Raw genomic sequence first — 22,463 nt, forward strand, 5'->3', positions numbered from 1 at the left:
AAGTCTTGTGGCAACCTCCACAAGGTGGTTAAGCAATAAAAGTTTATTACAGTTTAAAGCGTTTTATATCCAAACATCCCAATGGAAAAATGTGTAAAAGGAAAAAGTAGGGCAGAAAATATAGAGGCAAGCCAAGTCCAGTATTTGGATGAGATTTACCAGACATTTATAGCCAAGTTTAAACAGAATGTTTACAATTTGTGCTTGTCTTGTATGGTATATGGATTCAAAAGTTGATGGTGGCATGTTTAGGTTGAATATCTGCGACAGAGTATTGTAGCATTTAGGTGTACAGTAGGTATACTAACATGCTAAAGAGGCCTAGACTGCCTTATCTTTTTAAATTTAGGTTTCTTGTTAGGTCTTATGATTTTGATCTTCCTGTACCTAACAATACTCTTTGGATTGGTATTTAAAAATAGAAAATAATAGAAAATAGATGTTAAACCAGTAATTAGAACGATTTCATTTTGCCGGTACACCAATTTCTACAACGAATTTTCCTTCTGATTAATTACAGCACATTCAATTAATATGCTTTTTATAAATCACTCTGAGCGTATTATTTTTTTTAACTGAGACCTTTAAAGTAGGGCTAAAAAGATAAACCAGATTAATTGTGATTAATCTATTATTATAATAACCGTCATCTAATTTGATCGAATAATCGTTAACTGGAGTATAGAAACTCAAAGTGACCTACTTAGAGCAGTTGCATTTTAGATTATAAAACAATCTTGTCATGATGGGTTCTCAAATGGAGACCCAGTTATGCAGAACACCACTTGACGGACACAAGGATGAAAGTTTAACACGTTTATTATGCACAACACACAGAATGTACTGATGACTGGTTCGGGCCTGGGTTCTGGTTTCACCGGAGTCTGCGTGAGAGACAGAGCGATTAAGGACTGTTGACAGGATTTGATTTCCAAGTGAGCTCTGATTGTACCTTGAGGGTTCTTGAGGTTCTCCTAGGGAGAGTCACTGTTGGTTCTGGAGAGGTGTTTATCAGCAGAGTCCGTTTGCTGCTTCAGCGTCTCACGTCTAGCTTGAACAGACCTTAGCTTTGGTTTCCCAGCTCTAGTCCAGAGCTGCTTGGAGGTTCTCAGAGAATCTTCAGGGTTTGGCTCAGAGGGTCGGCTCGGCAGGTTAGCTCTTCCTGAGCTTTCACGGAGGAGACACGGGTTTCCTGGAAACACAGAGATAGTGGTTAGAATCCAACCTGGATTCAAAGTCATGGAGATACTCAAAGATCTAGGCTTTAGCGCTGACCAACTGGAACAACACTGCGGCGTTGAGGCAAGGTCTGAAGACAGCTTATATAGTGGATCCTCTGATGATCTAGATGAGCTGCAGCTGTGCAGGAGGCTCCCTCAGAGGATCCACGGCGGACTCTGCTGGAGAAAGATGGGATTTTCTCCAGCTCCCAACAGTACCCCCCCCTCAACGACCGCCCCTTGGCGGTGCGGAAGAGGTAGATGGGCAGGAACGCTCGTACTCCTCGATAAGTGTAGGGTCGAGGATGTACGAGCCTGGGACCCACTGACGATCCTCCGGTCCGTAGCCCTCCCAGTCGACGAGGTACTGCCATCCGCGACCTCGTCGACGGGAGTCTACAATGCGGCGCACTGTGAAGGCCGGATGGCCATCGACCTCCAGGGCGGGTGGTGGGGAGTCGGACGGTGGGCACAGAGGGCTCGAAGAAACAGGCTTGATCTGGGAGACGTGGAATGTAGGGTGGATTCGGAGGGACTGAGGTAATTGGAGACGAACAACTGAGGGGTTGATGACTCGTGAGATCTTGAAGGGTCCAATGAATCTCGGGGAGAGTTTTCGAGACATCCCCTTGAGGGGGATGTCTCGAGTGGAGAGCCACACTTCCTGGCCTTCAGAATACTCGGGGGCGGGACGTCTCTTGGCGTCGGCGAAACGTTTAACTGACTCAGATGATTGATTGAGTGTGGCGATGGTCTCCCTCCAAATCCTCTGACAGCGACGGATGTGTTGGTTGACGGACAGCACCGATATCTCTCTCTCATCTGCGGGGAAAAGAGGTGGTTGGTATCCGAGACTGACCTGGAATGGGGACTGTCCAGTGGATGCAGAACGGTGAGAGTTGTGGGCGTATTCTATCCACGGAAGGTATTGACTCCAATCCACGGGGTTATTGGAGGTGAGACAGCGGAGGGTGGATTCCAGCGGTTCATTCGTTCTGTCTGGCCGTTGGATTGAGGGTGGTAACCTGAAGTGAGGGATGGTTTGCAACCGAGAGCAGAACAGAAAGCCTTCCATACCTGAGAAATGAATTGTGGGCCTCTGTCCGAGAGGATTTCCTGGGGAATGCCATGAAGCCGGAAAACATGTTTAATAAGTAGCTGGGCTGTCTGGAAGGCCGTGGGAAGTTTCCTGAGGGGTACTAGATGGCAGGACTTCGAGAAACGATCAACAATGGTTAGAATGGTGGACATACCTCGGGAGACAGGGAGACCGGTGACAAAATCAATGGCTATGTGGGACCAAGGACGCGAGGGAACAGGTAGTGGTTGAAGCAGGCCTGAAGGAGGTTGGTGTGAGGCTTTGTTGCGGGCACATGTGGGGCAAGCCAACACATACTCCTTTACGTCTTTGTGGAGTGTGGGCCACCAGAAGCGCCTGGAGATGAGAGCAACTGTTCTACTCACTCCTGGATGAGCGGTGAATTTGGCGGCATGCATCCACTGGATCAGACGGGACCTGACAGAAGATGGGACATATGTACGATTAGGTGGACCGGTACCTGGATCTGGTTCTGTGGCTAGGGCAGAGTTGATAAGACCCGTTATCTCCCAATTGACCACTCCAATGGTACATGAAGCTGGAAGGACAGGTTCAGGTGTCTCTGGATGATCGACGGAGTAGAGACGAGAGAGAGAATCGGGCTTCACGTTCTTGGATCCGGGTCTGTAGGAAATGATAAGGTTGAAACGTGAGAAGAAGATTGACCACCTGGATTGGCGAGGATTTGCCTGCTTTGTTGACTGGATGTAAGCCAGGTTCTTGTGGTCAGTCCACACAAGAACCGGATGCTCAGCTCCCTCCAGCCAATGTCTCCATTCTTCCAACGCCAACTTAATAGCCAGGAGCTCTCGGTCACCCACGTCATAGTTCTGTTCTGCGGAAGAGAGTCTACGAGAGAAGAAAGCACAGGGGTGTATTTTCTGATCAGAGTCGAGCCTCTGGGAGAGAACCGCTCCAACCCCAGAATCTGAAGCATCCACCTCTAGGATGAACTGTTTTGTTGGGTCTGGTTGAATCAGAACGGGAGCTCTAGAAAACAAGGATTTGAGTTTCTCAAAAGCAGCTTGAGCCTCGGGAGTCCACTGAAAAGTTTGTTTAATGCAAGTCAGAGAGGTTAATGGAAGGGCGGTTTGACTGTAGTTTCTGATGAATCGACGATAGAAGTTAGCGAACCCTAAAAACCTCTGTAGCTGTTTTCGGTTTTCAGGCACTGGCCAGTCTAAGACTGCTTTGATCTTGTCTTCTGAAGGTTTTACCTGGCCGCCCTCGAGCACAAACCCCAAAAAGGTGACTGAAGGTTGACGGAATTCGCACTTCTCGGCTTTCACGAACAGCTTATTTTCCAGTAGTCTCTGTAAGACAAGACGGACATGTCTCTTGTGTTCATGGAGGTCCTTGGAATAAATGAGAATGTCATCAATGTACACAAAAACAAACACGTTGAGGAAATCTCTGAGGACATCATTAACCAAAGCCTGAAAGCAGGCAGGAGCGTTTGTTAAACCGAAGGGCATCACCAGGTATTCGAATTGACCCAAGGGTGTCTTAAAGGCAGTTTTCCATTCATCGCCCTCTCGTATCCTAAGGAGATGATAGGCGTTTCTTAAGTCCAGCTTGGAAAACACTGTTGCACCCTGTACAGGTTCAAAAGCGGAGGCGAGAAGAGGCAGTGGATATTTATTTTTAATTGTGATCTGATTCAAACCTTGATAATCAATACAGGGTCTCAGGGAACCATCCTTCTTGCCCACGAAGAAGAACCCGGCGCCCAATAGAGAGGATGAAGGGCGAATTATTCCAGCAGCTAATGATTCGTTGATATATTTTTCCATTGTTTCTCTCTCGGGCTTGGAAATGTTATACAATCTGCTGCTAGGAAGAGGTGCACCAGGTAAAAGTTCAATGGCGCAATCGTATGGTCTGTGTGGAGGTAGGGACGTCGCACTGACCTTACTGAAGACAGGGGCTAAGTCATGGTACTCAGAGGGAACTGAAGAAAGGTCAGGAGAGTCCATCTCCCCCCCACCACTAGGAGGCCCCACCATAGGGGCAGCCGAACGAAGGCAGGTTTCGTGGCAAGTAGTGGACCATGATTCCAGAAGACGTTTAGACCAATTAATGTGAGGGTTATGCTTCTCCAACCACTCGAACCCGAGGACCAGCGGGGAACATGCAGAGGGAAAAACAAAGAAAGTTATTGTCTCTCGGTGGTTACCTGCAGGAGTAGCTCGAGGGGCTGGGTTTGGTGGGTAACACGGTGGAGTCTTTTTCCGTCTATGGCGGAAACACTGAGAGGCTGAGAGAGAGGAACGGTTTTAATCCGGAGTTGCAGGACGAGGTTAGAGTCAATTAGTTTACGCTCACAGCCTGAGTCGATGAAAGCGGAGAAAGAGAGACTTTGGTTATCATAGAAGAGCGTGGCAGGCAGCAACAAACGAGGAGATTTTATTGTATTTATTTGGCCCGCCAGACTCCTCAGATCCTCTGGCGGGCCCCGGCTTTTGATTTTGCCGGGCAGGAGGCGATGAAGTGTCCACTCTCGCCACAGTAGATACAAAGTTTACTTAGGAAACGCCTCTGTCTCTCCTCAGGAGTGAGCCTAGTGTGTCCCACCTGCATTGGTTCAAAAACCCTTTCCCCCGAATGAGTGGCTTGAACAGGCAATGGTAGAGATTGGGGATTAGACTTCTGAGTGGGCATCTGCTCTGTAGAGGGAGAACAAACAGTCACGTTATGTGAGGCGGGAGAGAAATTACTCTGCTTCTTAGAACCGTTTCTAGCTCGAATCCTATTATCAAGTCTAATGGAGAGGCGAATTAAATCCTCGAGGGAAGCAGGTTCATCGAGGGTTGCTAGTTCATCTTTTATCTGTTCATTTAATGCCATAAAGAAGGCTCCCTTCAAGGCGCTTTGGTTCCATCCGGAAGCTGCCGCCTTAACCCGGAAGTTAATTGAAAAATCTGCCACCGAGGAATTTCCTTGTTTAAGGCTGAAAAGGGCTCTGGAATCAATAGCCTGGTCAGTTTCCTGATTAAATACCTGGTTAAATTCTGAGATGAAGTCTGAGAAATAGCAGTTTAAGCTCTCGTCGGAAGCAAATCTGGCCTGGGCCCATTCCAAGGCTCTCCCTGTTAACTGAGAGAGAATAAATGTTATCTTCTTTTGATCCGTGGGAAAACAACCAGGGGAGTTCATGAACATCAAACGACACTGAAATAAAAATCCCTTGCACTCTTTCATCTTGCCAGAGAATTTTTCTGGTAGACTAGGGCGGAACTCTGATGACGTCACTGCTGGTGACCTCGGAGGGGGAACTGGACCCGGAAATGGTTGTGGGGATGGGGTAATGTTAGCATTGTTCAATCGACTAGAGAAATTACGGACTAGATGATCCTGAAAATCAATTCGTGAATTTAACTCACTCAGAGTTTGAACTTGTCTGTGGATTTGGGCATCCCGCTCCTCCAGTAGTTGACGGAGATGTTCTGCTGGGCCTAGAGTTTGGCCGCAGTGTTCTTTCATGATGGGTTCTCAAATGGAGACCCAGTTATGCAGAACACCACTTGACGGACACAAGGATGAAAGTTTAACACGTTTATTATGCACAACACACAGAATGTACTGATGACTGGTTCGGGCCTGGGTTCTGGTTTCACCGGAGTCTGCGTGAGAGACAGAGCGATTAAGGACTGTTGACAGGATCTGATTTCCAAGTGAGCTCTGATTGTACCTTGAGGGTTCTTGAGGTTCTCCTAGGGAGAGTCACTGTTGGTTCTGGAGAGGTGTTTATCAGCAGAGTCCGTTTGCTGCTTCAGCGTCTCACGTCTAGCTTGAACAGACCTTAGCTTTGGTTTCCCAGCTCTAGTCCAGAGCTGCTTGGAGGTTCTCAGAGAATCTTCAGGGTTTGGCTCAGAGGGTCGGCTCGGCAGGTTAGCTCTTCCTGAGCTTTCACGGAAGAGACACGGGTTTCCTGGAAACACAGAGATAGTGGTTAGAATCCAACCTGGATTCAAAGTCATGGAGATACTCAAAGATCTAGGCTTTAGCGCTGACCAACTGGAACAACACTGCGGCGTTGAGGCAAGGTCTGAAGACAGCTTATATAGTGGATCCTCTGATGATCTAGATGAGCTGCAGCTGTGCAGGAGGCTCCCTCAGAGGATCCACGGCGGACTCTGCTGGAGAAAGATGGGATTTTCTCCAGCTCCCAACAAATCTCATAGTCCGTCAATATACTCTATCCAAAATTCCTCCAGTGCAAAAGTTTTAGTTTCACATGATTTAATTCTGTAAAAATATTCTTTATGTAACGTTTTGCTATTTGATTATCAAGCGATTGATCAAAAAATCTTAATCTGAATTATGTTTTTGAATTTTTTTTTTTTTTTTTAAATCATTTTAAATAATTGATTAGCAAAATAGGCAGTAGTTGCATCCCTACTTTGAAGGCTTAACCTTCAATGCAGAGATGCAACTACTTACAACCATTAGGTCAGTACTCATTTTCATAATAAAAGACAATTTTTTCATTGGCAGAATACAAATTATGTCACAAACTCTCCAGAACAATCCAATTTAACAGTTGTAAAACACTTAACAAATACCAGTATGTGTGTAAATGTGTGTAAATTACTTTTTGGTTAGTTACTGATATAAATAAACTTTTCAGTAACTATTTGATTAATGATATATTTGTGTAAGAATAAGTGACTCCTCCCTTAGAGAGCTTGTTTTGAGCTTGATCTATGCTGTTTATTGTGCTTTTGAGTATCCTCTAGCTGCATGGCTTTCTTAATAGTTCTAGAAAAATATAGAAAGCAAAAAGTGATTCATAATTCTAATCTATTATTGTATTTGTCCAATGCAGATCACGGGATCACAGGTAATTTATTCTTTAGAGGATTTATTTTTCATCCTTAGGTTAACAGCAGTTATGTATAAACATATTTAAATTAAGATCTAGATTGACTTTCCAACTTGTCCCTCATAAAATTCCCAGTTTTTAGTTTTCTCTGGACTTCAGGTACCATTATAGCCATATAACAGGTTGAGCACAGAAGCAGCATACACAGGCAATCCCATGGTACTCGCATACTTACATCTTTTTTAAAGTAAGTCATCATTTTTGTCTTAGTGGACAGTTTTATAACCACTTAATACCAGACAGGATTTCTCTTTCAGACATTAATGAGAGCAACAACGACAGCAGTTCTGACCTCATGAATAAACAAATCAGCAATGGTGTGTATTTTCTTCCTAGATTTTAAGACAAAAACTCCTAAGATGTCAATGCCAAGTAGCTTTTGGATCCTTTATTGGACAAACAAAGCTCTTAGTGATGGCACAGTGAGATTGCCTTTTTCACTATTTGCTTCAGGGCTGTAGATAGAAGCACTGTAGAAAAAAAAAATCACATTGCAGTGGGAGAGAGGACTATAAAGACTAAAACTGGCATCCTTGTTCATCAGTTCTTCTCAAAATAACATATCAATAAAGGTTACACCTGAACGCTCAATTCATTGTTATATGTGGGCTTTACTCAGATACTATAGCTGTGCCACAAGGCGCTCTAATGCTCTAATTCTAATGCTAGAACTTCATACCAAAAATTCAATTTAAACATGTCTTTTGGGATTTTTTTCAGTTAACATTTTTTCCTCATTCTAATGGCTATGAGAGAGAAATGTCTTTAAACTGGGGCAGTTTCTCCATGGTTGGAATGTTTACAGTGCCTAAAAGAGGATTCCTCTTTTTACTGTGGTATTAAATCAGAGTGAAATCATTGTTGCTGGTCTCTGGAGAAAACGTAACCGTCCGCCTGACCGTATGTGATGCCCAGACATTTTGACTTGGCCTTGTTTCCAACAATTCAATCTTTCTAAGTTGTTTTAATGTTTTCTCCAATTGTCTATAGTAACTGTTTTTGTCTTGTTTTTTTACATTTTAAAGAATGGGTATGACAAACTGGCCTCAGTGTTAAATCACAGTTTTATCTAAACAAAACACAAAGTAATGTTGATTTTTTTTTTGTTCTCAGCACTCATGATATTAGAAGATGTTAATAAGATGAAAAAAAAACACCTGCCCTTCATATATATATTTTTTGAGGAAATATTATGTTAATTTAAATGCATCATTGGTTTTGTCCAAAGAGTCATTTTCTATGGAAATAGAAAATGAGTCTTGAAAATGGAAATTCTTCCGTCATTTTATTGATGTCCTCAAAGTTAAATCAAAAACCTAGATTATATCATTTTGCAGCAACCGGTGTACTGATAATATATCTGCTAATCTAGTTATTCACCCATCTATCCATCCCTCCATCTTTGCAGTCTGTGTTTTACCAGATCCAACATTCAAAGTTGACCACTTTATTGTAATTTTTTATATTCATAAAGGGATTCATCTTGAATTAGAAGCCAAAAAAACATTGTAACAAAAAATAAAAAATGGGGAAAAAAATATGTAATTTACAAAAACTAAATACGTTTTCTATGTGCTGTATTTTTTCCATCAAGACTGCAGAAATGAAAGATGCCCCTTGAACCTTTTTTTCCTTTTATGTATGTATAAATGCAGCCTCTCCATCTGTGGTTCTGTTGCACACATTGAAAAAAAAAATGCTTAAAAGAGTAAAAACTGCTTTGATGACCTGAAACCCTCTGGGCTGAAAAGAAAAGTGCAAGCTAGCAGTTAGTGGTAGAGGAGCTGTGACAGCCAAGTATCTCTGACCCTGGATATTGAGTGGTATTGTACTCCTTGCTTCACAGCTTTGTTTGTCTTCATCCACGTGGAGATTGGCACCTACGATATGTGGTCTACAATAGCAGTGTCCTGCTTTTCCTGCACAAATGAAGATTTTTCCTGTTGTTGTTGCAAACATATAATTTAAAATCGTCGGCTTTAGAAAGATAAACATGGTTAAAGCATAGAGGACACAATTACTCAGAGGACTGTGAGACATTTTGTCTACTAACAGATATATCCCGGTCTGTTTTCCTCCCAGGAATGACACGGGAGTGTTTGTGTCCGATATTGTTAAAGGAGGTTTGGTGGACATGGACAGTCGACTGATGCAGGGCGACCAGATTTTGTCCGTTAATGGCGAAGACGTCAGGTCGGCCACTCAAGAGGCCGTAGCTGCACTTCTCAAAGTAAGTAGGCCCACACAGCTCACCAGGTTACAGACAACAATGAAAGTGTGATAAGCGTAGCAGAAAGCTACATTAAATGATGTGTACTGTGTTGCAGTGCTGCACTGGGCCAATAAAGATGGAAGTAGGGAGGTTTAAGGCTGGGCCTTTTCACTCTGAGAGACGGCTTTCCCAAAGTAGCCAGGTGATTGGACTTAAAGCTAGCTTTTTTTTGGTTTCCTTGTTTCCATAAACTCAACCTTGAGTACCTTCTTGTTTTAGATGAGTGAAACAGGAAGCTCTAAGGTGGTCAATCAGTCTGGTTCTGATTGTGGAAACCTTCAAAGTGACTCTGACACACCAAGCAAAGGTCAAGAGTGTAAGTACTGGAAGATTTCAGGTATTCAAAGTTATATAATGTGCGTCACCAACACATTCATACACTTTTGCATTCTGTGGCCACAAATAACAATTAACTTTGCGTTGTATAACACAAAGTAAATCAGAAATGTATAATATAGGATTGTTTTATATGCGTTTATATTTTTCTCTCTGTTTTTATTTATACATGTTTTTCATAAAACAGAAAATGAACAAATTAAACATTCATCATCATGAAATTCTTTAAGAAAAGAAAGGGGAGGAATATGTAAGGGGAGAACATTAAATTGCATACCACACCTTTCTAAAAAACTTTTCCATGAATATTATCTACTTTATATTGGTCTTTTACATAACATTTTATAAAATACTTGAAGTTTAATATTGTAATGTAACAAAGTTCAAAAGTAATTGCATCCTTTGAAAGGCATTGTCCCCAAACGTAAAATGCATCAAAGTCTATCATAACTGTGTATTTTCACCGGTGTTCCAGTTGCAGAGAACCAGGACATCAGAACGGTAGAGTTCACTAAAGGCCCTGGTGACTCTCTGGGCATCAGCATAGCAGGTGGAGTGGGCAGCCCTCTGGGTGATATACCTATCTTTATCGCCATGATGAATCCCAACGGACTGGCTGCTCAGACACAGCTAAAGGTAAAGGATTGATTGCAACTATTCAGGCTCTCGGTTTAAAATATTCATTCAAACTGTTATTTTCGTTGGTTAATTGCACAAAAAATAAAACTCCCAGATATGAAGTACAGTTTTGCTCCTCCGCTTGTGAATCTTAAGTCCTTCTAAAGGTCAGCGTTTAAGCAGTCGCTCCCCTCAGAAACACAGACAATTGTTTCTGTGTTTGACAGAGACAGAGGGAGGACAATAGCTGTAGCGAACATGGATGATAAATCTCCCACTCTTGGATTTGGATCACAAAGAATCATTGAAGGCAAAAAGGAGAAACATTTCAGCCTAAGTGAAAAATGGGAAAACTACACAATGACCTTATTTAGGCAACATTTTCATATGCTGTTCTGTGGCCTTAAGAGGGGAATGTTGAGATAATGTTTTTAGGTCCACACGACAGCACCGTAGCTATGGCCGCAAACTTTACTGCTTTAGTTTGTAACTTTCACATCATTTTGTTTTTCTGTAGTTTTTCTATAGTATAGCACTTAAATATTCAAACAGTTGTTTCGTTTAAGGTTTTTCTTTCTAGAGTTTGGCCTTGTTTGACTTTTAACAAATCTGGTTTCAATTCCTATCAATTCCAGTTCTTTTTAGAGGAAGAACCACAAAAGTTTACATGTTTTAAATAAATTGGCCTATCAGGATTCTATCACAGTAAAATGGTCTGAAATGCTGAATGAATATTGATCCCTTCAACATCTAACTTTGTGTTAACTTCAATATAGATTATTACATAGTTATTATCAGCCAGTTTATAAATATTTAATCTATGAATGTTAATCTAAATCTTATGGGTTTCCTTTTCAATTCATTTTCAATGGAGTTTTCTTTTTGAAAACCTCATAAAAGAAAATATTTACTTATATCCAGTGACAAATGTTTGAGGTAATTAGGTTGTATAAGACAGTTTTATTATTTTATTAATCTCATCCTGACTACAGTTATAGGCGGTCTGAGCTGGAGGAAAAAGCAGCAGCAACAGATCCTGTTACAGTTTATATTCTCAGCATCGTTTACTGGTCTTCTGTCCCACTTAATGCGGAAGAAATTATTTTTTTTACTTTTATGGACAGAGGAACAATGCAACAATAGGTTTTATTAAATTAAACTTATTCCTATGAAATAAACAATGGATAAGGCAATGCTTCAGGTTATTTATAAGTCCAACACAATGACATTAAAGTGCTTGTCATTATATCTTCAATGCGTAGGAAACAAGATTAAAGCCTAAAGTAAGAGGGAGAAAGTATTTTAAAAAAGGCTTTGCTCTCCCTGCAGAAGTTTTGCTATGAATTTAGAGGAGGAACAAATTCCCTTAGGGATCCTATCTCAGAACATTGGTGCAGCTGGTGGCGTTTAAAATTGAAAATAAAACATCTGAGCGGTTTTGGTTGTTCACTTTCACTGTGTGCTGTTGACATGCTTCTTAATAATTCTGTTTTGAGAAATGGATACACTCCATTATAGTGACCAAGAGTACCTATAATAAAGTTTAAATGGATGGGTCAGAATTTCCCACTGCTCAAGGCAATAAGAGACAGTAGTTAATGTTTTGTCCCTAAAGCTCAACTAGACCCAGTGAAGCTAGAGACCATCAGGAAGGCCACTAATCAGTCCTTAATCCAATTGTCAACATGGACCAAGACACTTGGTCAGGTTTTCTGTTAAAATTGAAATTATTGGATTTTTTTTAGGTTAGAGTTTTTGGAAAAGTTTCTGTAAAATCCTCAGAAAGAATCGATTAGGCAGGTACAGTTGGTCCAAAAAGTTGCCATCAGAGTCCCGACCAACAGCGGGAAAATGGATCATATCACACTCATCCTTAAATCACTTTACCAATCAGTTTCTTTTAAAATTATTTAGCTTGCCAATAAGGCACTTAAAAAAAGGCCATCTGCCTAAATACATTTGAGAGTTGCTCGTAAATACAAACCAGGCTGACCAGTTAGTGCATTAGAGACATCATCAATATGGATACTCTGGATCAGAAGTAAAGTATCTATTTTATTTTTTATTTATTATGGAGCCTAGGCAGAAGTTCAACTGAATAAACAATTACTCACCCATGCCCGCCTCCATCTCAGCCACTCGGTCCCAAACCACACCTCCACGAAAGCCAATCAGCATCCGGCGCTCATCTTAAAAAGTTGCCAAATCCACATCTCAGTCTGCTACCAAGGCTTGGCAGTAGTTGCACCATGTTGGATTTTGACTCAGATGCAGTTCACTGGATCTCTTCATACAGTAGCCATGTACTGACCAACTTCATTCATCTCCACTCCACCACCAGTTTCAGGCCTGGGGGGAAACATCCCTACTCCTACTCCTGTTCATGCATATCAAAGCAAAATAATTCAACCCTAATGTTTCCTGCCAAGGTCTGAGAGCCAAATACTAATGTAAATGCATCAATAAAACTCTTCTAATCATATTTCTTTTTTGTGAGGTTTTCAGATTGAATTATTGTCTTCTGCTTAGCAAATATACAGTAGCTCTTGCAATTGATGTGCCGGAGCTAGCTGATAGCACAACAACTTTGCTTTCACAAGCAAACATTTTTAAATAATTTTTATTAGCTTGTCTGAGACATTCCAATTGTTCACCTTGAATAACCTTGTAATTAAATAATGAAATTGTATTTAGGTTGTAACATTATTTTCTTTTTTTTCCAGATGGGCGACCGCATTGTTAGCATATGTGGAACATCAGCTGAAGGCATGAGCCACTCGCAGGCTGTCACTCTGCTCAAGAACGCCACGGGAACGATACAGCTGCAGGTCTCCCAGAACACACATTCATCTACTCTTCTTTATATTTTGTCACATCTTCAACATCCCTGAGAGATAAACCTGCAGACAGGGAGATAATTTGCTGCTCAGCTCGATGCGTTTTCTTTATGATCTGCCTCTGAAAGGAGAACACCAGCAGAAGACTTGGAAGCACCATAAAACTCAAACCCCTCATGGGCCACTATACCAGCAGGCTGTCAGTCTTTATCTTGACGGTAAATCGAGACTGGAACATAACAATGTCACTTTGTTTTTTTGTGCGTATGTGTTAACACACCTGCAGGTGGTAGCAGGTGGCGACACCACCGTGACGGGGCCCGCTCAGAAACAGGAAGGGGGTGCTCTAACGCCCAGCTGCATCTTCCAGGATGATATTGGGTATGAGGAACATTTTTCCGCACTTCCAATGGCAAACAAAGAACTCTAATTTGTTGCAAAAGGAAAGCAGCTTTAAATCGGGGGTTGGAGGAAAAAAATGTCCCTAAATGCTTCTTTTTCTTTCCTCCAGGCCACCTCAGTATAAGACTATCAATCTTGAAAGAGGGCCTGATGGACTTGGTTTCAGTATAGTAGGAGGTCATGGAAGCCCGCATGGAGATCTACCTATTTATGTCAAAACGGTATTTGGAAAGGTAGGAGAATGTTAAACCCATTTTATGTACTTTAGGCAATAAGAGATGTACTTTATTTTGGTTTAGTTTGATAAAATAACATTAGTAGTTTCAAAGTTGAAAAAAAAAAATGATTTTTTTTCCCCATAGAAATCAGAAAACTGTTATTTGGTATTTAAAAAACAACTTTTTGTGCTTTGAGTTGTGTCATTGAGCACTTCTTGCACAGACTTCAGTTTTGCTGCTTCCTAATAGAATAGCTCTAGCTTAGTCTGTGCCATGGGTTATCAGATGCACGCATGTCTGGGCTTTGACTACCCCGTGTTTACATTCAGTATGCTTTAAACCAGGCATCCCCAAACTCGGTCCTCAAGGCCCCCTGTCCTGCAGGTTTTAGAGGTTTCTCTGCTTCAGCACATCTCGTTATAATGATTGCAGTAGACCAAAAGCCTGTTAATCAGCTTTCAATTAAAACCTCTAAAACCTGCAGGACAGGGGGCCTTGAGGACCGAGTTTGGGGATGCTTGCTTTAAACTAAATCAAATAGCTTAGTTAGCACAAATGTCCTCAAGTTCAACTATGGCCTGGTCATGAATTAATCGTTAGAGCTATTATAACATGGATGTATGCAAAAGTTGCAAAATATTTCACCACTAGGTGGGCTGTGGAACATTGCCCTCCTTGTACCACCACTACAGCTGTAACCCCACCCTGAGTGTGATGTCACAACATTATTATAATAATATTTTTTCTTATTATTATTTAGTATTTTTTATTTAAAATTATGAATTATTCCTCATAACTGTAACCTGAACTGTTTAATTTGTCAAGTTTTATGTGTAAGCCTGTTATTTGCGTACTTATAAATGAAAAGCAATAGAAACTTAATAAAAACAGAAGGGATTAAAGAGAATTAAAATATAGATTGTTACGGGTGCACGGCATTTCATGCGTAAATGATGCTGCTTACAAACACGCTGCTGATTTTCACATGATGTACAAAAAAAAAAGTTCAAAAGGTGTAAATACTTTAGCAGGAGACTGTATTTATGTCTGTCCTTGGGTTCAGGGGGCAGCAGCGGAGGACGGCCGTCTGAAGCGAGGAGACCAGATCATGGCTGTGAACGGGCAGAGCCTGGAAGGGGTGACGCATGAAGAAGCAGTCGGCATTCTGAAGAGGACCAAAGGAACCGTTACCCTCACCGTGCTTTCATAGCTGATGAACCACAATCATCTCTCTGTCCTAAAGGGACTGAAGCGGAATGAGCAGTGATCTCGTTACTAATGGGACATTGTGCACCTAGAAGAATCTAGATAATCATGAAGAAGCTTAGTGCTTACTGTAGGTCTGAACACTCAAACACTGAAGCCTCCTGGCAGGTAGAGAAGCACAGCAATAAGTTTATTATGTGAAGCATTCCCTGACACTGGATCAAAGTATGTTAATGCTGCTCTAAAGGTGGGGTATAAATGTGTTTCAGATCTGTTTGTTGAAGTATTGTATGAAGTTCTACTAGTAGGTTGTGCTGCTTGAGCTCATATAGAAGCTCTGCTGACAGTATTTGTTTTGTACAACTTCTCATTTAAGTGTACAGAAACATAAATCAACTATTTTATAGTAATTTCTAGAGAAAAAAAAAAGATGGTAATCTGAGTTTATTATTTTAAGGTTATTGTTCACCCAAAATAAAGTTTGTAGTTCTGCAGGTCACTGCTGTGTTTTAGGTCTAGCTTTAAAAATAAACTGTTTTTTTTTATCACTTTAAATGTACTTTTAGTACTGTTTCTGTGAAGATATTAAGTCTATTCACACTGAAATTGAAGAATTAAAGTGACCTTTGGCTTTAATCGGTTTTCAGCTCCTTTTTTGTCTGTTTCCTATGAAGTTTAAAAACTTTGGAAGTTGGTTAAATAATGCTTGTATTTCTAGACTTTATTCTTTCCCTAGTTGTCTAAATGTTTTCCTTCCTTTTTCTTTCTTATGTTCTTTTTATGTTCTTCCCCAGCATACATCATGTTTTCCTTCCTTTCCTCATTCCTTACATCCTTGTGTTCTTTTTTCTCTCTTCCTTGTTCTTCATTTCTCTGTTCGTTGTGTCTTTTCTTCCTTTTTCATTGGTTTTCATTTTTCCCTCTATGCTCCTCTTCCGTGTCTTCCCTCAATGAGTCCTACTGTGCTGTTATTTTTCTTTCTTCTGTCTTCCATGTGTCCAACCTTTTTTTCATCTGCCCTTTGTTCATTTTTACTGTCCAACTTCCTTTTATTGACAGCATTACTGCCTTGTGTCCTTATGTTATACCTCCCTGGTGTCCCACATATTCTTCTAATTGATTTCCTTAATTTCTCTATTATTTTTGGTCTTCCTTCTGTCCATCCTTATTTTTTGATTACGTTAAACCTTACCTCATCACTGAAGAATTGTGGCCAAACTAATATTTCCTCTAATTATTCCAAGTGTCTGGGTGAGGACCACTGTGAGCACCATCAGATCTACATGCTGTTATAAAACCAGGATCATAGCAAGTTATATGGCTTATTAAACGATCAAAAAACAGCAATAATCTTCATTAGTTTATTTTTAATACAAGTAATTTGGCCTACATGAAATGACAAAATAAAACAAAAGTGTTGGTCATAATATAAGGTGTCTGTTATATGTGAGGGTCCTGCTTTAGAAGAAATTAGAAGATACACCTTTCAGACATCAGTTTTTGTTCAAATTAAAACTTTCATATTTTTGCTCGGTGAAATGTGTACTGCAGCTTGTGATGCAGAATAAATTCCTATAACTCTGTCTATAAAATGTTTGATTACGGATAAGATTGCAAAATATTCCAATTCAAAGTGGTACAGAAAAATATATATATTTGGTCAAACTGATTTACAGTTCATGTTAGATTTTATGTGCTGCATAATTTTCTTGTGAATGTGTAAACAGTGTGTGATTCTGCAAGCACCCAGCTTAGAGACACTATTACTGTTAACCATATAAAGCCAGTGTGTCCGTACATGTAGCCTTACTAATGCAAAAATATATATTGGCTTGGCTTAACTTTTTGGCTGAATTCCTGTAAAAAAAAAAAAAAAGAAGAAAAAAAGGGGATCAAAGGAAATTAAAGATTGCTTAAGATATTTGATCCCATGTGCCTAACCGATCAAATCATCACATCAGCAGCTATGTGCATTGTTTCCTGAAAGCATCATATTTCTGCGAGGCATCCTTACACAACCATTAATACCATTTTATTTTTACAATGATTTTTACTTTTCATTTTATTTCTCCTTTCTTTTTTGTGCCAAACATTCCTAATGCCAATTTTCCCTACCTTGTGTCCTTGTTGCTTGTATTTGCACCACTCTAACCTTATATTTTCCTGGTCTACTTTAATTGTGTCCCAGATATCCTACTAATTGCTATCCTTCATCCCATTTATTTTGGTCTATATCCATTTAGGTTTTAGATTTAGATTTTTTGCCAATTCCCTTACATCAGATATATATTGTACCCATCTCCAAACCTTGCAGCTTTTTTAGGATGAATCACATCTGTTTTAAATCCCCCAGATCAGTTTCCAGTCTAAGACATAAAAGCAATTCTCTACTGCTTCACAACTGTTTAAATTAAAAACCTAGATCCAAGCAAGCAGCTACAGATAGATGCAAAGTACATGAACAAACACTTCAATGGTTTAATTCGAACAGAGTTTGTTGTAACTAAAGACTCAGTGAAATCTAGATGAACAGCTCTACATTAAATCAGGACCTTCCTCAGTCTTCAGACTGACAAGAACAGCTGCTGCAAAGCCATAAGGCCTCTTTAATGAGTTCTTAGGCTTGCTCTAGACAGAGCTTTGTTATAGAAGAACGTTTGTTTAACTGCTTCTTCAACTTCCTGGAGCTGAAACTCAACACTCCTACCTGCAGCTGTTGTTAGCTGAAGAACTAGCCAGCTTCCTGTCTACATTTGACAGCTGGAGTTTCATTCAAGCACCTGTTGTTGTTTTTAAAGCCTTAGAGGTTACAGAGGATGACTGTAAGGTCATGAGATCATGGAAAACTTGGCAACACAAAGCCCTTGTAGATGAGGAATCTATGATTTACAGTTCTTGTACCAAAAGTGGTACAGAAACTAAGTAAATTGCTTTCAGTTGGTGTCCTCAAGACCAGAGGTGTCGAGGAACAAAGTACAAATACTTTGTTACCTTACTTATGTAGAACTGTTGGCTATCTATACTTTACTGGAGTATGACTCAGTTTGAACACCTTTAAGTCAGAAACCACATTTATTTTATGTCTGTAATTTGCTATTTAATCTATAGAGATTTATTTATTTTCATTTTTTTTAACAGTGTCCTGTCTTGGCGATGTGGCAATAAGAATAATTGTCTTGATGCCAAAAAGACCCCAACAGATTTTACTTTCACAAGTTGAGCAGTAAGGCTATCACTATAGTGTTCCGCTTGTTACATGTATATAAATTGCTTTATTATAATTATGCAGGGAGTTTTACAGAATATATGTACACTGCAATGTAAGTAGAACAGAAGAGGAAAAACAGAAAAAAAGGAGGACAGACGAAAGAAAGAGGAGATAAAAGGGAGATAATGATAAAACATTTTCAGTCTGCTTCATCACCTGTAACGAGATGTAAAAAGAACAGCACAACCAACAGACATGGTACAAGACATACAATAAAGTAACACCTTGTTACTATCGCTGAAGAAGTATTATTTAATCTGACATGTACTATAGAGATCTATAAATCTATAGAGATTTAACTAATTTCACATCCCAAATTTCAGGTCGATCACACATCTGGAAGTTGGTCAGGGGCATTACTTATTGAACATCCCTCGTAATTACAACTTTTTACTTCTAGTCCTTACTTTTTTTGCAATCATCTCTACTTTCCCGTCCTTAAAAAACAAATTCTTAGTTTTGTTTCATTTAAACTCATTGCCGCTATGGCCTGTTGGTTTTCAAAAAAATAAAATCCATCAAAATAATTTGTTTCATTCATCCAGACAATTTTGTTTGTGGTTGGACTCGGTGGTGCACCGACTTGTTCACCACATACCAAAATAAATCCTTCTTCAAGATGATGCAAAGTAACAGTAAATTTGACACTGTTACCATTAGTTATAAAAATAGGAAAATTAAGTATAAGGAAGTTATCATACAGAAAATGTTCCTTTAATAGGGTAGCACAATAACCAGTATGAGGTTTAAAGCATCTTTCCTTAACCTTTTTTTCTGCATTACATTTACTTTTATACTTGAAGTAGTTTTAAAAATGGTACTTGTACACTTTTACTTGAGTAAAAAGCTTTCTTCAAAAGTGTTTTTAAATAGTAGGATTTAGTAGGATGTATACTTCCACTTGAGTAATAAATGGTACTGCTTTGCTTTTTTTCAAGACTGGCTACAAAGTCTTGAAGGTAGCCAGAGAGGAATTAATCATCTCTAAAACAAAACCAGAGTACAAATACTTTGTTACTGTACTTAAGTACACTTTTTAGGCATCTATACTTTACTCCATTACTTATTTTTCTTCTGCTTCTGACTTCTACCCATTACATTTTCACACAAGTATCTGAACTTTCTATTAGACTTAGACAGATTTTGTCATTTTGTTTATATGAGTGAAAAACTAAAAGAAATTTAGTTTGGAACAGCTCTCTGAACAATTTCATCTTTATTAAAAATGCAGCCTTGAAAAAATAGTAAAAAATAAATAAATATATAAAAACAGTAATATAAACAAATGACTGTAAATTTACAGTTCTAACATTTTTTATATAATGAAAAAATATAATAAATATAATAAAATAAAATACAACTACCCATTTTACAAAAAAAAAAGAAAAATTCCTTACATTTTTAAAACAAAAGTTATTTGTCACTCTTGGCTTTGGTTTAATGTTTATAAATATTTTTTTCACTTCATGTGTGCCATCCAATGCAGATCATTGGCGCCATCCACATCTAGTGAAAACTAGTGTACTTGGATGAGTCATATAACGCAAACACTCATTGGTTAGCTAAAGGATATCACCTGAAGCAAGCAGGTGTTCTTCAAACTGTAAACTTCAATCGTCTATGCCATGCTACAACGTCGAATTCAGAAAAAAGATGTTGAAATGTCTGTAAGGTATCGGGCGAGAGCGTATCGGCAGACGGAGACCAACAAGACCTCGCTCATCCTTGGCCCTATCTCAAAGAATTTTTCAAAATAGTCGTAAAATTGAGCTTTCAATCATATAGTGGCATCTGGCTTTTTTTTTAAAGTTTACTTTATACTTTTATACATTGAGTAGTTTTTGGAGCACATACTTTTTCACTTTTACTAAAGAAGTAAGGAGGTCAAGCTGATACTTCAACATTTACCAGAGTGTTTTTAAACTGCAGTATCTATACTTCTACTTAAGTATTAAATGTGTGTACTTTTGACACCACTGAGCAAAACAAAGTAGTTGACTTACTGTTACACAAAAACATACAGCTGTCAAGGCTCTTCTCTGAATTCCCGGGATGATCTAACAGGAACCAACATTCCTCACAAGCGTGCCTTGATTAGTTAACCAATAGTCTAAAGAGATACTGTCATGTTTGATTGAAAGCAAATAAGGGTTTGCTGAACATCAGGGAAAATAAAGACAATGAGGAGCAGTAAGTTGAAGACAGGACAGCTTTCTGAGAGGCGTGAAAACAGTGGATGGCTTTGAAATGACCAGTTTATCATTTCAGCAATCACTGAAGGAATTTGGCCACAAACTCGAGTTTAAAAAAACAGCTAATTTTGAAAATATGATATCTATTTACCATAAAGAACAACTGTGTCGGTACATGTAGCTTTACTGATGTAATGATGGGGGTTAATTCCACACACACTTTTTAAATAAACATTCCCTTGACCTGATTTTCTTGGCTTAATTCCTGTAAAGAATATTAATATGATGAGATGGTAGATATTAGATCTGACATCTGATCTGAAGATGAGATGTTAAAGACTGCTTAAGATATGTAGCCACATGCTACGGAGCAATTAAAGTGCAACAACTAGGCATTGTTTCTTAAAAAGTATAATTTAACTAGACTGAGGTGTCAAGTTAAAGTACAAATACTTTGTTACCTTACTTAAAGTAGAACGTTTGGCTATCTATGCTTTGCTGGAGTAATTATTGTTTAGACAACCTTTCACTTCTACTCCTTACATTTTTTTCTTTTTTTTTTTTTTTACAATTATATCTACTTTCTACTCCCACATTTTAAAGATAGACTAATTCGTTTTGTTTCATTTAAGTTAATTTTCGTTATGGTCTTTTGGTATTTAAAAAAATAAAAACCATAACGAGGATTTCTTTAATCCAGACAATTAATTTTATTGTAGTTGGACTATGCTACACCAACTAAGGCCCCGTCCACACGAAGACGAACCCTGGCCTAAACGCACAAATTTTTCACCAAACCAGCCTCTCATCCACACGAAGCCGGCGTTTCGGGGGTCTGTAAACGATCTTTTTTTTATTCAGCCTTCAGAGTGGGAAGATTTCGAAACGCCGTTTTCGCGTTTCCATCTTTACGCTCTAACCGCATATTTTTTTTTACACGCATGCGTCATAGCGTCGCCTCTACACACGCATGCGCGACCAGTATCACAACAACAATGGCGCCGTTGCTGCTAATGCTACTCACCCTGCTGTCGGGCTTACAACAGAATCTTCTTCTTCTGGAATATCTCCAGGAAGAACAGAGCAATATCGACGACATAGTTCAGCACCTGAATTTGACTTAACCACGAAAATGGACCCGCAGGGCAACCATGTATAAATATTAGTGCGCATGCCCAACATTTCGTCGCTTATTTTTGCTTTGGCACCACAGCGCCACTTACAGGCCTGGCATACATTTTGCAGCGTTTTCATGCATTCGTGTGGACGCTCACATTTATTTTACGTCTCCGTCTTTACGGCAAAAGTTTTGGAAAAAATCAGCGTTTCGTGTTCGTTTTGACTTCGTGTGGACGGGGCCTAATTGTCTGCCACATAGCCAAGTTAATAGTTTTTCAAGATGATTGAAAGTTCAATTTGACACTAACCATTTATAAAACCAAGAAAATTAAGTATGAGGACATTATCATCCACAATTGTAGAAACATGTTTTTTTAGTATGTTAGTGCAGTAACCAGTATAAAGTTTTAATTATCTTTTCTTTTCTTTTCATTACTTTTACTTTTATACTTTAAGTCATTTTAATATGATACTTTTGGACTTTTATTTGAGTAAAAAGCTTAAGTTGATACTCTAACTTCTAAAAAAAAAAAGGATTTTTAAACAGTAGGATTTATAACTACTTGAGTAATAAAAATTTATACTTTTGACACCTCTGATCTTAGAGGATCTATGCACACGTATTTACAATCAGTTTTATACTTTTAGTTTCAATTATGGCTCTCTAACCTCACACATGAATTTTATCAAAATTTCATTTAAGAACCGAACCCTAGCTGTGCTTACGTTTGAAGGTAAAGGGACAAAATTGGTTTCAAAATAAACTAGTAAAAATAATGTTGTTTTTGTAT

At 39.2% G+C, this 22,463-nt stretch overlaps 1 protein-coding gene across 1 annotated transcript in view; it reads left to right on the plus strand.

Moving 5' to 3' along the window:
* The window catches only part of LOC119771475 (multiple PDZ domain protein-like), an 87,683-nt gene extending 71,954 nt beyond the window's left edge, over positions 1-15,729 (plus strand). Inside the window, exons 43-51 of the mRNA XM_038267498.1 lie at positions 7,148-7,162; positions 9,287-9,434; positions 9,532-9,618; positions 9,696-9,792; positions 10,288-10,448; positions 13,154-13,258; positions 13,554-13,648; positions 13,779-13,902; positions 14,951-15,729. Of these exons, the coding sequence (XP_038123426.1) occupies positions 7,148-7,162; positions 9,287-9,434; positions 9,532-9,618; positions 9,696-9,792; positions 10,288-10,448; positions 13,154-13,258; positions 13,554-13,648; positions 13,779-13,902; positions 14,951-15,097 (979 nt within the window). The 3' untranslated portion in view covers positions 15,098-15,729. The remainder of the gene's footprint in view (positions 1-7,147; positions 7,163-9,286; positions 9,435-9,531; positions 9,619-9,695; positions 9,793-10,287; positions 10,449-13,153; positions 13,259-13,553; positions 13,649-13,778; positions 13,903-14,950) is intronic.
* The last annotated feature ends 6,734 nt before the right edge of the window (positions 15,730-22,463 follow it).

Source organism: Cyprinodon tularosa, unplaced genomic scaffold (assembly GCF_016077235.1).
Source record: "Cyprinodon tularosa strain WSP-4 unplaced genomic scaffold, ASM1607723v1 ctg674, whole genome shotgun sequence".
Lineage (NCBI taxonomy): Eukaryota > Metazoa > Chordata > Actinopteri > Cyprinodontiformes > Cyprinodontidae > Cyprinodon > Cyprinodon tularosa.